General features: G+C 41.9%; 1 protein-coding gene across 3 annotated transcripts in view; it reads left to right on the top strand.

Moving 5' to 3' along the window:
* The window catches only part of Tcaf1 (TRPM8 channel associated factor 1), a 38,674-nt gene extending 21,206 nt beyond the window's left edge, over nucleotides 1-17,468 (top strand). For 2 of the 3 annotated variants that reach the window (XM_028776405.1, XM_028776404.1), the window contains exons 2-9: nucleotides 1,999-2,622; nucleotides 6,461-7,455; nucleotides 7,719-7,816; nucleotides 8,344-8,557; nucleotides 8,872-9,111; nucleotides 10,357-10,694; nucleotides 12,097-12,356; nucleotides 15,218-17,468. In XM_028776405.1, coding sequence (XP_028632238.1) covers nucleotides 2,003-2,622; nucleotides 6,461-7,455; nucleotides 7,719-7,816; nucleotides 8,344-8,557; nucleotides 8,872-9,111; nucleotides 10,357-10,694; nucleotides 12,097-12,356; nucleotides 15,218-15,227 — 2,775 coding nt within the window. In that variant the 5' untranslated portion in view covers nucleotides 1,999-2,002 and the 3' untranslated portion in view covers nucleotides 15,228-17,468. Of the gene's footprint in view, nucleotides 1-1,998; nucleotides 2,623-6,460; nucleotides 7,456-7,718; nucleotides 7,817-8,343; nucleotides 8,558-8,871; nucleotides 9,112-10,356; nucleotides 10,695-12,096; nucleotides 12,383-15,217 lie in introns of all 3 variants that reach the window. The other variant, XM_028776406.1, reaches the window with a different exon arrangement.
* The last annotated feature ends 1,045 nt before the right edge of the window (nucleotides 17,469-18,513 follow it).

The raw sequence follows: 18,513 nt of genomic DNA, 5'->3' as shown, positions 1-18,513 counted from the left end.
ATCGGGAAGGGCGAGCAAGACAGGTTTCTCACTAACCAGGTATCGGGTGGCTGCATTCTTTAGACATTCTCTGAGGTGGGTAAAAAGTTAGCTCTGGTATTTTAACAGCTGAAAGCATCTGGTTCATGTAATTTTACATAGAAAAGCTTCTTCCCCCCCACACCCCCACCCCAGCCACCACCCCCAGGGAAGCTTTGTTTGTTTTTCTTCTGAGGCAGCGTCTCACATAGCTAAGACTAGCCTTAAATTCCTGACAGAATTCCACTGCATCAGATCCCAGAGGCAGCCACATTACATGACAACACCTAAGGTGGCTAACATAGTAGGATTTTTATTTCCTCACAGTTTACCTCTATCTGAGGCAACATGTTAGGGTTTCAGAAGAGTGCCAGAATACACAGCTCTAGTTTTAAGGCTTCTGTAGGTTACAGATCCTTTACAGGCTACAGGCAGTCGCTGTTCTCTTTCAACTGAGACTTGAGTTTATTAGCTACATGAGATAAAGTTCTTTCCATACATGGCTGTAGAAGTCATCGCCCGCAGGCCAAGGACTTTCAGGAGTCCAGAGACATATGTAAAAATAATTGCCATAGTCATTAAAATCAGTCTTAGCATTAATATTAGCTGCAAAATAGGAAAATTATGAAACCACAGTCAACAAACACTCAGCCTGGTGGTTCCAATAACCAGCAACAGACTAGACTACCTTGTCTATTTTGTGAGTATTCCATATTATTCACAAATATAAAGTAGATGATTTACTCTTAACCAAACAAGTATATGTGCAAATGTATGGTATGCGCACAAGACTAAACACTGCTGGGAAACTGGAGAGCAGCGTGGGGGGATGCTCCCAGTGAAGAAGCACAGGACATTTAAAAGCTGATGTACACAGGTACACCGTCCTCAGTCATGTCTCGGGTACGTGGAAGAATCTACCAGAATCTCATAGCTTGCTGCTTTCTGCTTCTTGTCTGGGATATGGTATTCGTCCACGGAGAGCTTTCATGTTCCAGTTATTCAGCTTGTGACTGATCCAAACTAGGGATCCCTGACTATTCAGTCAGATTCTAATGCTCCAAACTGAGGTTAATATGACTAGAGAAGAAGCCAAGATGGATGAGAGTGATGTGGGAGGAGAGCAGGCTAGACCACTGTACCATTCTCAAGCCATCCATACCAAATGATCACAATTATGGTGGCTCAAAATAGTGATGCTATTTTTTTCCCTCCAAGTTCTAGAGAAGTGGTTTTTAACCTGTGGACTGTAACTCCACATTGGGAATATAACAACCTTTTCCCAGGGGTCACATATCAGATCTCCTGCATGACTGATATTTAAATTATAATTCATAACAATAGCAAAATTACAGTTATGAAGTAGAAATGAAATATTTTTATGGTTGGGGGTCAAAACAACATGTACTGAGGTTGCAGCATCTGGAAGGTTAAGAACAACTGTTCTGGAGGGTTAGAATTGTAGTGCCCAGACTTGAGCAATACTGATTTCTTCTACAATTTCAGAGGTAGAGTTTTTCCATACCTCTATTACAGCTTCTAGATTTTGCCAGCAATCTCTGGTGTCCCTCGGTCTGCAGACACATCACAGCATTCCCTGTCTTCGTCTTCTAATGGCATTCTAACCTATGTTTCAGTCGCTCAGTTTCCAAATTTAGCATGACATCTGTTAACTTGGTAACATCTCTGGCCAGAAATCCTATTTCCAAACTGTCGTGTTCGTAGGTAGCGGGTTAAGAATTCAAACTTTGCCTATGGGAGACAGAATTCTATCATTATTTCCCCTTTCTATGTTGCTTCCTTCTGTGGTGGTATAGAATCCTATACTCTCTAATGATGGCAATGGACTAAATGGGGAGGATCCTGAGTCTTATCACAGTGATGCCATTGCCATACCTGGTGGAATAAATACCTTGCTTGATTTTTTATTGTTTAACCATTCTTTGCTAAATGGAGTCTTTTTTTTTTTTTCCTCTACAGAACCATGGCAACTCCCTCTGCTGCCTTTGAGGCCCTTATGAATGGAGTCACAAGTTGGGAAATCCCCAAGGATTCTGTTCCATGTGAACTGCTTCTTATTGGAGAGGCTTCATTTCCTATAATGGTGAATGACGTGGGCCAGGTCCTCATTGCTGCCTCTTCCTATGGCCGAGGTCGCATGGTAGTGGCAGCTCATGAGGACTTCTTGTTGGAAAGCCAGCTCTTTGTCTTTCTTGTCAATGCTGTTGGGTGGCTTCGTTCCTCCCCTGAGTCAACCATTGGTGTGCATTCATCTTTAGCTCCATTGGTGAAAATCCTTGAGAGCTGTGGAATAGAGGCAAAGATTGAGCCAGAAGTGAATGACTCCCTGGGTGTTTACTGCATTGATGCCTACAATGAAACCATGACAGATAAGCTAGTCCAGTTCGTGAAACGTGGAGGGGGCTTGCTCATAGGAGGCGAAGCCTGGGATTGGGATCCCCAGGGCGACGATGATAGAGTTCTGTTCGCGTTTCCGGGGAATCTGGTGACCAGTGTGGCTGGTGTGTACTTCACTGACAACAAAGCAGACACAAACTTATATAAAGTCTCCAAGAAGATGCCTAAGATACCCGTCTTAGTTCGGTGAGTATCTTACCATAGTGGGAAGTTGGCCTCATACTAAAAACCCAACATGATTCCATCTTCAGGTTGTTTCAGGCTTACAGAAAAGGATTCGAAACTCAGACACGTATTTGCCTCAGTCAACTAGTTGTTTTAATACTCTGAGGCTGAGGAGTGACACTGTCCCCCCAGAACAATTCGTTTAGCTCTGTGAGGAGAAGAATTTTGACTATGATATTCCTCAGAACTTAGCTTAAAAGTACCGTTGACCCCAAGAATTGGCCTGCTTTATGTAGGAAGGCTCATAGGAAGTTTCTTTGCCAGGTAAAGGAAACTATTAGGGGAAAAAAAAAAAAAACAAAAAACCAAAAAACAGAAAAGCCCTCTGGGCCAGTGTCAGGAGAGCTGTGAGTAGCATTTGAAATCTTTACGTGCAGTTAGGATGGAACCAGGAAGCTGTGCATTCAGAAATTGAGCTGGAAAAGAGACAACACTATTCTATATACTAATGGTGGTCATTAGAAGATGTTTACCCCTAGAGTCAAAAGGTCTAAGTGAGAATGGAGGAAGCTGATGCTGGGTACAGGGCAAGCTTCACTGGAGATCCGTGGAGAGTATTACCAAGTCTGTTTTATTCACACACAGTGTTGTATATGCAACAATTAATTAGCATTCAGTGAACATTTCTTAGCTGTGTACCTGACAATCCGTGTATCCTATATTTTTTGGTAAGAAGTAATCTTGTTTGATTTTAACTCAGAGTTGGGGCTTCTACAAGAAGTTCAATCTCTTTTTGTTTATTTACCCATTAGTTATTCCAGAGTTTATTGAATATATTCTGTGTCAGATATTATTTCTTAAGATAAATTTCAGCTTTACATGTTAAGATGAGTTATAAACATCTGAACATGAAGTGCGCAGAAATATCTCTAGTGACAATATCTAGAAGACATTTAAAACCCCAGTAACTATGTAGCACCCCAAACTTTATTGCTTCACCAACATTTCTGTTGTACCGAAATTAGAGAAAGGGCCGGTGAGATGGTTTGAGTAGGTAAAATGCTTGTGATGTAAGCATGATGAAGACCTGAGTTAGATTCCCTAAATTCCATGGTGGGGTGAGGGGAGTCGGCCAGGATAACATACCTGTAATCTGAACATTGAGAAAGAAGAACAGGAGAGACTGGGCTTGCTGCCCAGGTGATCCAGCTCAATTGATGAGCCTGAATTCACAAACCACCCTGTCTCAGAAAATAAGCCAGAAAGTGATCGAGGAAAGTACATAACATGATACGACCCTCTGGCATTTGCATATGAGTACACACATAAATAAATAAATAAATAAATAAATAAATAAATAAATAAATAAGGTGAAAAAGACTCCTTAAGGAAAAGAAACCTATAGACTAATACTTATTAACATAGATGCAAAATTCTTGGTTAAATACTAATAAGTGAAATAGTTTAATATATTAGTATATATCATAGCAAAATTAAGTTATTGTGGGTATGAATTACTGGTTTAGCTATCAGAAGCCAAGTTAATTTAGCACGATAATGTTAAAAATGAGAACATCATGCAATTCAATGGATGCACACAAAACGCTTAACAAGATTTCATAGTCAATCACGATGACATATCAACAGACTCCATATAAAAAGGAATGCCTTCCATCTGAGAAGAGGCATGAAGCTAGAAACCTTCTCACTTTGTCTTGTTAATTTTATTTTGTGTCATTGGGTTTTGTAAGACAGGGTTTCATAGAACACAAGCTGGTCTTGATGAAGTACTGTGCATCCAAATCTGTCCCTGAACTCCATAAATCCTGCTGCCTCCACCCCCAAGTGTAGGATTACAAGTGTGTGTGTGTCTGTGTGTGTGTGTGTGTGTATGTATATATATATACATACACACATACACATTATTAAGGATAAAATGGTGACTGCTTTTACCTTAGAAATGAGAACAAAGCAAGAGTAACACTTATGGTCTTCCTTTTACTAAGGCATTGTGTTGAAAGCACTCCACCAGTGCTATAAAACAAGAAAAAGAGGCATAGATATTAAAAATTGGAAAATGGACTCTTCTGTACATACCTAAATATACTAAAGTTTAATTTATAAATTAAGTACATTATTAGTATAACAATAGATACTAATAAAAATCTAACAATTGTACAATATATTGTAATAAAGTTATGAATGTGGTCTCTCACAAACTTTTTAAAATTTATTATTATTTATTATTATTATTTACATGAAAGGGATGTGGAAGATGGAAGGGCATGTGCAAGCACATGTGTGCAGGTCAGAAGAAAACAGAATCAGTTCTGATACTGGCATAAAGGTAGACAAATCAGTTGCTGAAACAGACCATGTAGTCCAGAGAGATTCACTCAATGAGGAAAAAGCAGTGTTTTCATCATATGATTCAGGAAGAACTAAATACCCTTATGGAAAGATGAACTTTGATCCTTAACCAGTTTCACACAAAATACTCAAAAAGAGGTCTAGACCCAAGTACAAAAGAAAAATTGAAAAACTTCTAAATTACAGCATAGAAAAAAAAATTACTTGCAATCCTGCATTAAGAAAAGATCGCGCTGGGCGGTGGTGGCACACACCTTTAATCCCAGCACTTGGGAGGCAGAGGCAGGTGGATTTCTGAGTTCGAGGCCAGCCTGGTCTACAGAGTGAGTTCCAGGACAGCCAGGGCTACACAGAGAGACCCTGTCTCAAAAAACCAAAAAAAAAAAAAAAAAAAAAGAAAAGAAAAGATCGCTTGTGGAAGACAATGTACAGGACCACTAAATGGTATCATTCAGCCATCTTCTTCCTAAGTATAACCCAAGGGAAATTAAATACTGTTCTCACCAAAACTTCACATAACAAGCTATCCTCTCACCAACGCATACACTGAGATTTTCTTCTTTACCTCAGCTATTGTGAAAATGCTTCAAGGAACATGAGAGTCTGGTAGGCACTGATCTTACTTGCTTTGGGTACATACCCAATGGAGAATTGCCTGGGTCATGTGATAGCTCTATGTTAGTTTTTCAAGGACTTTCCAACCCATTGTCTTTATCCTGACACATGACTGCCATAGTTTGATCCCTAACAGAAGTGACAGATTCAATTCTGGAATTGCAAGTGTGTGGAGGTCATCCTAAGCATCCAGGACTCAGTCTCCCTTTGGCATTTATAGGTGGCTTAAGGATCTCAGCAGGGAAGGGAGTGCATTATGCATAGGAAAAACACCAGGGCTGAGCAAAACCCCACAGCATTCCAGCATTCTTGTTGGGCAAGCAACAGACAGGTGAAGCTTTAGATGTAGGCAATGGTACTCCTCCCACTAAGGAACCACAGGTCTCGTGAGAGATAAGGCTAATGACTGACCCCAGCCCAACTTCTAAGATGCTGACTCTTCTCCGACACAGTGAACTCTGTTTCCCATAGACTTTTCTTTTATCACATTAATGGTGTGAAATGGATCAGTACGACTCGTTCTAAGAATAAAAACATAATTCCTCACCTAATTCTTTGCAATCCTGAATACATGGGTGGGAATAAACATGAACTTAAGTCTAGAATGTGGTATCTGAAGTTTAGCATCGGAGACACACAGCAAGATTTTCCATAGAATTTCCTCAAAGAAATGGTGATTTGAAAATTAACATAATAGAATTAATAGACATCTGTGTCTCCTTCCCAAAAAATGTTCACCCACTTAGTTCTCCCAAATCTTCTACAATAACTGTAAACAGTATTAGTTAAAGCAGTGGTACCCTTGTGTAGCAGGCAGTGTTCAAGGAACTAAAAGGAGACTGGTTTTTCTAATCAGGTGTGTTATCTTTTGCAGTTGTGACGATGACCTCTCAGAAGACAGAGATGAGCTTCTGCGTGGCATCATAGACCTAGACATCACCAACTCGGACTGCTTCCCATCCCAGCTTCTAGTTCATGGGTCTTTGGCTTTTGCTTTGGGGCTAGATATCTACCATGGCTGTGTGATAGCTGCTGCCCGTTATGGCCGGGGTCGGGTGGTTGTAATTGGTCATAGGGTATTATTCACAGTGGGTAAACTCGGCCCCTTTCTGGTCAATGCTGTCCGCTGGCTGGATGGTGGCCGCAGAGGCAAGATTGTGGTGCAGACAGAGCTGAGAACACTAAGTGGTCTGCTCGCAGTAGGGGGTATAGACACCAGCATTGAGCCCCAACTGACCAGTGACGCAAGTGTCTATTGCTTCGAACCCACAAGTGAGGTGGGAATTAAGGAACTACAGGAGTTTGTAGCAGAGGGGGGTGGGCTGTTTGTTGGAACCCAAGCCTGGTGGTGGTCTTTTAAGAACCCAGGAGTGTCCCCTCTGGCTCGATTCCCAGGAAACATGCTCCTCAACGCCTTTGGTATCAGCATCACAAGCCAAAGCCTCAGTCCAGGACCCTACCGTATCCCTAAAGCAGGAACAAGGACCTATCACTTCCGCTCTACCCTAGCAGAGTTCCAAGTGATAATGGGCAGGAGGAGAGGGAATGTGGAGAAGGGCTGGCTAGCCAAGCTGGGCCCAGATGGGGCAACTTTTCTGCAGATTCCTGCAGAGGAGATCCCTGCTTACATGTCTGTGCACAGACTCCTGCGGAAGCTGCTAAGCCGCTATCGGCTTCCAGTGGCAACCAGAGAGAACCCGGTCATCAATGACTGTTGTAGGGGAGCTATGCTTTCCCTGGCCACAGGTCTGGCCCACTCTGGATGTGACCTCTCACTGCTGATCCCAGAAATTGAAGATGTGTACAGCAGCCGCTACCTGCGCCCCTCAGCGTCTCCCATCACCGTGAATGTCAATTGCACCAATCCAGGTATGGCAAAAGGATGGGAGCTTGATTTTATGGGCAACTGCAAAACAGGGACATGAGATTGCTGCAGTGTTTCAGGTTGGATCACCTGCAGAGGGTCATCACTGTCCTCCGTTGCCCTCCTCTTCAAGATGATTGGGGTCGGGTATCAGGCAGTGTTTGAAAGGGTCACAGTAATCTGGTAGGGAAAGGAGCAGCTGAAGTTGTGAGGGGTTTGTGGAGAAACTGGAGCAGGGATGAAGCCTACCCTTCCTGTGCTTTGGCAGGCACTCGATACTGCTGGATGAGCACTGGACTCTACATACCTGGAAGACAAGTCGTAGATGTCTCCTTGCCTGAAGCTGCTGCCTCTGCTGATCTGAGGGTAAGGCTACTGCCCATCTCACCACATGTTGCAGAATTCAAATGGTCTTGCTATCCCAATTGGCACTGTAGGTGGTCTGTGTAAAATGCTACTGGCGGTTAGGGGCAGTTTTTAAGCACCATTTCCTTCTTAATGGTGAAAAATATGTGTTTTTGTTATATTACAAAATATATCAAAATGATACATCTTAAAGCCAAGGACGCTAAACCATCTTACCTCAGAACAGTGACCTCTGCTCTTAAAATTTGTTCTTTTAACTTATGTCATACAATAAAGACTAAGAAAGGCCTCACATGGAAGGTTCCCTGACATTTTGTAGGTATTCAGTTGGTGAACAGTAGTTTACTTTCCATCACATAACCTAGTACATATGAACTCAAGAAATGCTACAATTTCAGTACTATCATACATGACGTCGTCAATGGTATATGGGGGTCATAACCTAATGACCCTTCTGAGTCTACTTCCTATGCGCTCTTGTGCCACTCACATCCTCCTTGTGACTGAGGGTGATTTCTCTGCTCCAGATACAAATTGGCTGTCATACTGATGACCTGACCAGGGCCAGCAAGCTGTTCCGAGGCCCCCTTGTGATTAACCGGTGTTGCTTGGACAAGCCCAGGAAATCAATCACCTGCCTCTGGGGTGGTCTGCTTTATATCATTGTGCCTCAGCATAGCAAACTGGGTTCTGTGCCCTTCACAGTGAAGGGGGCTGTTCGTGCTCCATTCTACAAGCTAGGTAAGTAGACACTGTAAGGTTCACACTGAGAGGTGGGAAGAGCTGAAAATGAAGACGTTTCTGGGGCTACACAGTACAGGAGACAGGGGTAGACCAGTGGAGGGAGGTGATTAGTTTCTTTAAGTTCTGCTTTGGTGCCAAGAAAAATGAGTAAATCACACCCATAGGGGCTTCCAAAAGGGGTGGAGAAAGGAGATGTGGTTGTTTCTTAACTTGTGGCTCTCATCTGGAGTCAGAGTTGTATGCATGTTTTAACATAAGGGATTTTGAAGAAAGATATTTCAAGGCAATATTTCTATTGCCTCTCTTTATAGGGGAGACAACCAAGGAAGAATGGAAGAGGCGTCTCCTGCAATATCCAGGTCCATGGGGAGAACTGGCCACTGACAACATCATCTTGACTGTGCCCACTGCAAATCTTCGAACTCTGGAGAATCCTGAGCCACTGCTCCGCCTCTGGGATGAGATGATGCACGCTGTAGCTAGGTTGGGAGGCGAGCACTTCCCTTTGCGTCTGCCACAGAGGATAGTGGCTGATGTTCAGATATCAGTAGGTGAGTACTTCGGAAGCTGTGTGTGTGCGCCCCCAAGTACCCTTCTCTCCACAGCCTTGTAGCTGGAAGGCAAGGAGAGTAAAAATGTTTTGCTAACAAGACGTGTAGATATATTCCTTGCTGTTTAAGGGAAAGGTAGGCATTGCATACCAAATGAGTAGCTTACATCAGCATGTCAAGAAGTATCATCAAAGACAGCAAGAGAGGTACTTCCCAGGGAATTTTAAGAAGTGGGAAAATATAGTAGAAGGCCTTGGCCTACCTGAGAGTCCTCGAAGACTCTGAACAAAGAGCTATTTAAAAATGAACCAAGAAGCCTAAACAGAGGCTGTGGCTACAAAATGGAAGCACCATCAAAAGTTCTCTAGATCTTTTTTTTTTTACAATGCATGACTAATCTTGTATCAATGTAGGTAATTACATAGCTACGAATGGGGTGGAGGCACCCTTTACACACCCTCACATGGATAGCATCGCCACCCTGCTCCCCAAAGCAGGACCCTCACATAACAGCACGAACGGTCCTCGGCAACCTGTCCTCCCCAGGGCTCAAGTCATAAGAAAGGTGACAATGTCAGTGCAGAATGAGCAGAGGGGAAAACGTGTGACTGTCTGGGCCTGGATGGTGTCCTAGAACAGTATGGGTGTTAGGAAGAGCCTGGGGCTACTGGACGTTTTGGAAAAGAAATGGTTCAAAGACACATTTAGTGGTGAGGTAGGAGGATTCTTTTGTTTGTTTTTAAAGTATTTTTTATCCTCTCGTATATATTACATCCTGACCAGTTTCTCCCATCCCTGTCTCTACCCCCTGCCCCATCTCTCTTTCCTACCTCCTCTATCCCTCAGTTCCATCCCACTCCAGCTCCTCTCAAACAAGAGCAAGCCTTTCAGGATCTGGCATCAACCAAACACAGCATAATAAGCTACATACCGGGCATGTGCCATCACATCAAGGCTGGATAAGGCAACCTAGGGGCAAAAGGGTCCCACAAGTAGACAAAAGAGTCAAGAACAGCCCCCATTCCCACTGTGAGGATTTCCACCAAAACACCAAGCTACTCAGCCATAATGTATATGCCAAGGATCTCAGTCAGACCCCTATAGGCTCTATGATCTGTACACATTCCTGAATCCCAGGCTGTGATGGGCCTTATTCTCATGATATGTACCTGACCCCTCTGATTCCTCTGATCCTTCCTCAAGCTGGGAGGATTCTGACCTTCTCTCTTTCCTCTGTGCCTCCAGGCTGGATGCATGCAGGGTACCCCATCATGTGTCATCTGGAGTCCGTACAGGAGCTCATCAGTGAGAAGCTCATCCGGTCCAAGGGGCTGTGGGGTGCTGTGCATGAGCTGGGCCGCAACCAGCAGAAGCAGGAGTGGGAGTTCCCCCCACACACTACAGAAGCCACATGCAACCTGTGGTGTGTTTATGTGCATGAAACGGTCCTGGGCATACCTCGAGGCCGTGCCAATATTGCGCTATGGCCCCCTGTTCGGGAGAAGAGAGTCCGAATCTACTTGAGCAAGGGACCCAGTGTGAAAAACTGGAATGCCTGGACTGCGTTGGAAACATACCTACAGGTACTGGGAAAGACTGGAGGGCAATGGGACATGTGGGACTACCAAGGCCGCATGATTAGATGATAAGCTGGTGACTCCGGAGACCAGCGCTGCATCGGCCTTCCACATTCAGCTACATGAGAACGAGAGAATCTGGGGATAACAGCATGTAATGGTGTCTCTCGGCATTTTGTATGACATTACAAAGTGCACAGCCCTGAACTGACTTAATGATACCAGCTGTACTCCCATCAAGAGGCATAAAAGCATAGCGCTAAAAACAAATCTTAAACCTGGTTGAGGCACATGGAGTACTACAAATACACTTTTTTTTTCCTCTGTGGCTTTAAAGCCAGGCATACCAATGACTGAAGCCAACCTTTCCTACTGAGTTGTTATCAGGCAACCCTCATCACATATTCTATAATGGGCTATGATCCAATTTTTCCTTAGGTGTGTATACAGTCTCCTTGCTATGACTTTGCTTTGCCACAGATTCCGCCCTAGGTAGGCAACCCAGGATTCCTCTCTGCCTTGGGTTTGGAGGTTCACTTTGCCTTTGAACTGTCATTCAGTGCCCTAGTTTTCAGCCCCAGTGGCTGAAATCAGGCCCTAGATTACTCTGGGGAGTGACGTCATGTGAGATTCAAGCCAGGCATGATTTATTCTGATTCTTCCAGCTGTTCAAATCCTTCTCTGTCCATGCCCACTGCTACTTTCTTCTTATGTGAGTTACTGTGCTCATTCAGGAAATGAAGACATGTTGGCTCTGGTGACTACCACGTGGCCCCTTAACTGCAAAGCCTTGTGACCCTGGCTAGCCTGGGCTCTTTCCAATAGTCTCATGAAAGTCACTGTTAAAGAAGCCATGTGACTCTTTCCAGTGACACTTCCTAATGCTCTTTTTTTGTCGTTGTTGTTCTAGAGCTCATTTTTTGTTCTAATTAACTAGACTGTCTAGAGACTTCTTGATTCATTTCCTTTTCCTAAGGCCGTTTTTAGTGGCCTTGTGAATTAGTGTGAGGATGACTGAGGACTGTGGGGACTTCCAAGCTATTGGAATTTAACCTTGCATCTGGGAAAGATAATGAGGATTGTTCCACCCCAGCAAGTTTTAAATCCTTCTGTGTAAATCATGTTACTCCCTTCATGATCTCATGAACGAGTGAACAGTGACAGTGGCGGGAAACACTGACCACTGGAACCGCTTCTCTGTCCATCCCTCACGGAGGGTCTGCAAGCACTGTGCTAGCCTCAGCATTTTTCTTACGATTAGTAAATGAGAGGAAGGCATGAGGCCAGCACACAAAATGCTCAGTGATGGATGCAAAGCTAAAGTTTAGCAGGGTGACCTCATTAAGCTCACTTGTGTATTGGACCTTCTTTTTGTATGTCTCACCTACTTCCAATTTTCCCTTTCTAGCTCCAAGAGGCCTTTGGTTGGGAGCCATTTATTCGTCTCTTCACTGAGTACAGAAACCAGACAACGAACCCGAACTCGTCCACAGACAATGTCGACAAAATGAATCTGTGGGTCAAGATGTTCTCCAAGCAAGTGCAGAAGAACCTGGCTCCATTCTTTGAGGCCTGGGGCTGGCCTATCCATAAGGAAGTGGCTACAAGCTTGGCCTATCTGCCTGAGTGGAAAGAAAATATAATGAAATTGTACCTCCTCACACAGATGTAAGGAGTGCCCATCGAGGTTGCAGGTAGAGAGGTTTGGGGAGGTAGGCAGAGGTGCGGGTTTAGTCCTCTGCCTCTGTCTTCTAAAGTTCTGGCTTTCTCCTCTTAATTCATGGTTCCTGTGTCTTATGACCGACTTCTGTCTTTAGGAAGTGGGTTAAGAACACAGCACAGAATAAAGCCAGAAGCTTTTAGGAACGAGGCCTGTCCTCATGAGGCTGACCCCTCTGCTTCTCAGTTGTCAGGCACCCTGCTGACCCTATATTGGCCTAGTGCTGGGAGTTTGGGAGTTTGTTTCTATCCCACCATCTTGACGAGCCAGAGAGGGCAATCCTTCCCTTGGCTTCCTTGGCTTTCGGATAGGTGTTAAAGTCTCCGCCTCTTGGGGTGGACATGGAGAGTCTGACTGATGGTTGTGAAGAAGCCTGTGTACTACACAGTGGATGCCATCTAAAGGATTGCTCCATTTCATGCTGGCCCATTAGCTCCCACAGCCCAGAAGTTAACATCAGCCTTTCTCATAGACTCCTTGTGCCCAAATTCTAGGTCTTTCATTGACCATCTGCATGCTACCAGCGAGATCCTTGACTTCTCTGAGTTTATAGCCTCATCCTATACATTGGGAGCTATGATTCATATGATTATTGGGAGTTGTACAATGTCTCTAAAAGTGATTACAGAGGTTAGTGGGTACTGAGAAAACGTCATTTGCCATTTTTGTTATCTAATTAACCCAACAACATTCTGAGGCTAAACTTTAGTTTTAGGTGCTATTAGCAGACACAGCCATAAACTTTCAGTTTCTTAAACTGATACATAAAATATAAAACCTACATATATCAACAAGATACCTTGTAATATGAGTATATTTTTAATACTTGAATTGGGCAAAGCATATCTGTCTCCTCCAATATCTATCATTTCTACAGACCAACCACATTCACAATCATTTGCATTTTTTGACATATACAGTACGTAACTCTTCTCGAGTGCCAGAGAGAGGCCTCAGTGGGTAAAGATACATGCTGCCAAGACCCAAAACAAATTCAATCCTCAGAACTCCCATGGTGGAAGAAGAGACCTAACTCTTGCATATTGTCTTTTGACCTCCACATATGTTCTATGATCCACACACAAACACACTAAATCAACTTAAAAGAAAGAACTGTTATCTACCCTATCCTATCCTATACTATACATTTCAACCTCTATAATAATTCTGGTATATTGCTTTATGAATCTAAAGGAAGGATTCTAAAGTTACATTGGAGTATTTTGCTGGCTGCGTGAGACAGCGCCTCTCTATGATAGGTAGGGTTTTTTGACTTCCAAAGCAATGGTCTTTCATCCTCGGCATCAAATGCTGTGTTACAGGTGTGCAGGTGTGTTACATTGTGAGCCACACCTGCGCTCACAATGTAGTCCTTTTTCTTTTGTCTTTTACAGCTGCTTACATTTGACCTCTTCACCCAGTTCTCTCAGCTTAAATTCCTGCTTTGATAAAATCCAGAGAAGGGATCTTGACAAAAACTAGAACAATCCTAAGATAGTGGTTAGCCATCAATGGACATTGTTTAGAAAACAATAGTCACCCAGCTTTTAAATGGTGTTTATATTCCCACAGTGATAGATTTAAAACATAATTGCTGTGGGGGTTTACTGATTATACATATATAGAAAGCTTCACTTTGGAACAAGGAATTCCACAGAGCTAACCTAACTTTCACTTAATTGCTATACATTCAAAGATCTCTTGATTTTCCCCATTTCATTTAAAGTTCCTTTTATGATTTTCATTAATGTTATATCTAGGATTGATGCTGTACACAATCAGTTTTATGACTTCTTTTTATTTACTTATTTTAGTATAATCTGTTTTATTATATAGTTTGTAAAGGAGTGAATGCAGAGACTAAAAGAAATTTGTGTGTGTTTGTGTGTGTCTGTGTGTGCTCGCACACAGGCAAGAGCTGTGCGCACAGGTCTTTATTATACAACTTCGCAATTCTAGATTTATTTCATATATATCTATCATAGAGGGAATTTCAACATCTTTAAAATAATTATTATCAATCATCACATATTGATAATACATATATATGCCAGGCATTATATTGGTCCCTATATGTAAGTTATGCCATTTAATTGTCTCAATAATGAAGTAGAAATTATTATTACTCTTATTTTAGGAATAAAAGAGCTGAATTTTAGGGAGATTAAATAAACTGTGTAACACTCTACTTCTAGTAGTCATAGGTCTATTATTTTGAGGCCATGCATTATGATTGCAGTATGGATATTCATAATTGTGGTGCTTTGAATAACCAAATAAACAAATGAGCAACACAGAACATTTTTACTCCTGCTTGCCAGAGTCTGGGCTGTATATACTTAGCCTCTATCGAAACTTATCAGGACAATTAAGACTCTGTTTCTTCCAAACATCAGTGGAGAGGAAGAATTTAAATCGGGTTCCCTAAGTGCTTCCTAGTACAAAAGTGTGAGTCATTAGCATCAGGAGACTCTTCTAAGTTCTGATTATTTAGATTGTTATTCTCTCCTGGGTACCATGAAAGCAATTTTTTGTTTATTAGATTTTAAATAACATAGCTCACTATTGAAGTCTCTGACTTCCCAAAGTCCTAGATGCTTCATTTTCTCAGAGAGACAATAAGATCCTCAATCTTTTAGAGTAAGTTTTCTCCATTCCCACTCCCACCCCTTTCATCTCCTTTCAGCAGTCAAGCCTGAGAGCTTTTCAATAAAGTTACTTATGCTCTTTCCCTGTCAATGTCTCCAGTGGTACTCCAGATTTTAGATGATGGACTAAACATGTAAGTTTGCCTTCCCTCCTTTCCTAGGCCCCGCTGAAACCGAAGTCCAGGAATACAGAAGAAAATTGTGACCTCTCAGCAAAGGAAACTAAAAGCATTTGGTTGGAGAAGATCTCAACAAATGTCTGGAAGAGAGAAAGTAAGTGAAGAGAAATAAAGAGTGGGAAACATGGATGTCCATTTCAGACAGAATACACTGATCCAAACACTGGAACCCCAAAGAGACTTGAGCACTAGAAAACTCTAGCTACTAAATAATTGTACCAGTTGTAAATTGAACCCTAGTTCTACTCAGCCCCAACTCTTGTACATAGAACAGAGAAAACATACCATTGATACTAGTGAAACTGTCATTGTTATTGTTGTTTAAATAAAGAAATCGAATAAACCACCTGAGGAGAGGTAAAGAATTAGTACTCCAAATGATATTCTTTTCATGGAAGTAAGTGCCCCACTAGCCTGCAGGTGATTTTCTTCTCTGAGTTGAGACCCTAACTCACATGCCCACAGGTTCGAGGTGTAGCAGAGATTTGCTGGAGAAACAGGAGTTAACAAAGGTTCTCAGTGTGGATTTCCTGATAGAAATTTTCATACATGGAAGGGACCAAGGGAGAAGCATAAGAAAAATAACCACTTAGACATAAAAATGTTGAAAAAAATTATAAACTAAAGGAAACATAATTTATAAAAATAATCTGTAAGATTCTGACCATTTCCCCAGAGAGACTTGAGGTGTATTACAAATATACTAAGAGAAAATTTTAAAAGCAAAACTAGACTGCCAAAAATATTCAGCAGACAGACTGGAAAACAAAATAGACTGAATCTCCCCAGACATGCATCAAAATGAAATAACAAAAAATAGGAAGGAAGGAAAGGGAAACAGACAATCACTGTTTAACTGTTAGGAGTTTCTAGAAGACGGGCAGAGATGGCATAGACAGTGAAAGAGCAAGGAAGACTTGAGGAATATCAGATTGAGGGCACCTGGTACCAACCACATCTAGGCATAGTCTTAAGAAAAATTGGAACAGTGGGGCTAGAAGGAACATGTTGAAAGTGCCCAGGGAAAGAAAAACAGCTGAAGCAAACCTGAGAATAATCTGTGAACTTCAGCAGCAGTGCTTAATGCTAGAAGTCAAGGAACCAATGGTTGAGTTTTGAAAACTTTTGTTCCCAGAGTTCCATATAGTATAGACCCTCAAGAGTAATGTAAAAAGAAAAACACTTTTAGGCAGGTGAATCCTATATATAAATATATATATTCAAAAAAGAAGATCTGGAGACCAGTGGCCCTTACCCAGGATGTCTCTGTCTAGTCTAGAGTGGTAGATATCAGAAGAGAGCACTACACTGGGCTCTGTGAAGAATGTGTCAGAGTAGCACTGAGGAAATGGGACATTGGAGATATGGAAGGCCTATAGTCTTTAATCACAAAATTTAAACAGAATGTTAAGAAATTTTGGCTAAACCATGAAGGAAAATAGAATGAGAAAGGATTTCAAATACTCATGGAGTATGAGAAGAGACCTGATTGGGCATCAGCAGTAGGTATGCTTCCTTCCCTTGATACAGGCAGGCATCATGCATGGCATTGGGAGTGTAGAGAAAACAAGCTTCTTCCACTTGGCTTGGTAAATGTATTTTAATAGCCCAAATGATGTAGATGCCACTTATAGATCTTCAATGTTTTGATCAGCCAACCAACAAAGCCTAAAAAGCTTAATATTACACCCAGAGCAGAGATGGAAAGGGATGTTGACCAACTGACGCAGAAAGCAGAGGCTGAATTGGTTAAGAGAAGAGAAGTAGAAGGAAAAAAATGGGGCTACTTAAATATTCAAAGTAGGAATGAAAAGATGCTGTCTTTCAGATAATGGAACACAGTTGCATAGTTAGTGTGCTGGTCAATGCTATAAATTAGACCCACAGAAGAATATCTACCAAGCATTTGGAGAAGGATAGGCAGGTGAAGGGTAGAGGTGGTGTACGTTAAATCCTTATCTTTTGTAATGGTGAAAGATTAAAGATTGTCTAATGTTAATAAGTCAAGAGATTATTGTTCACACATGTTATTTAGAGGTAGAAAGCTAGCCACCAGAAGATCCAAAAATAGATATCATTAAAAGCATCTAGGAAATGAGACTAGAGAAGGAGGGCGGGGTGGGAAACCGTGTTTTCATTTCAAGTTCCTCTGTACTATTTTTTTTTACCTTGTGCATGTATTATTTGGAAAAGTTTATAATAAACTCAAATAAAACATCCTTCAGAGTCTTCACATTGAGTAAGATGTGGTTGAACCAAACCCACTGACCAGCTGACAAGGCCAGCAAGCGCTGGGTTTCATCTGCTATACCAGGCTAAGTAGTAACAGTCCCTCTGTGGCTCTACAGTTATAGCCACTCTATCTGCCAAGGTTCGAGCATACTTCACGTCTCTTATTTCTATGGATATACTACAAAAACGAAACAAAAACCAACCAATCACCCCAACAAAACCAAAAACAAACAAACAAACAAACAAACAAAAAACCAAAGCCTGATGTTCTAGCCACAACTTGTGATTGAGCTTCCTGTCTAGAAAGTCTGCAATAGTTTCGGAATGTAGGAATCCTCAAAGGGGCATTTGTATTAGATTGTTAGCTTCTGTTCTTTCCCAAGGCTGTTGTAGTGTATGAAACACTTCATGAAGATGCAAATAAGACTTTAAGATGTTCAATTCTGTTCATTTACTAACTTTAACAAGTTTTACTCTTCAATTGGGCCAGCTATTATAAGGATTCCTACCCATTTCTCAGTGCCTTTGGTATGGTTTTTACCATTGTCTGTACGTTATGATCTAGTTTTAAGCTGTTTGCCTTCCTGCCCTTAGAGAGACTATCTGAAACAAGTCTTCATGCTACCGCATCTATTTTTAAATTTCTACTCTCTTAGTAGCTGTTTCTTCTTTGTCCTCATTACCATCACAAACCAAAGACAAATATTTGCATTAACATCATTTCTTACCTGAGTTCACCTCTTCCTACTTGGCATAAGCCTGCTAGATATCAAGGACTGAGACAAGAAGAGGCATTTAATGAGGGAAAAATGGAGAAACCACTAGAGACTGCAGATAGCATGGTTAAAGCCTTTTACCAGAGACCACAGTAACACATTGAGACTGGCACAACTTGGATTTATTATTTATGTAGTGCAGGAAAATATACAAGGTGGGAATTATGGACATTTCCATCAGCAAATACCAGAAGGAAGCTACTATGTGACACAGGCTTCAGTTTGAATACTTTAGGAGAGGGTGGAAAGAAACTAGGCTTTCCTCTGGAT

The sequence above is a fragment of the Grammomys surdaster genome, unplaced genomic scaffold (genome assembly GCF_004785775.1).
Source record: "Grammomys surdaster isolate TR1022 unplaced genomic scaffold, NIH_TR_1.0 269, whole genome shotgun sequence".
Lineage (NCBI taxonomy): Eukaryota > Metazoa > Chordata > Mammalia > Rodentia > Muridae > Grammomys > Grammomys surdaster.
This window is presented reverse-complemented; position numbering and strand designations above follow the sequence as displayed.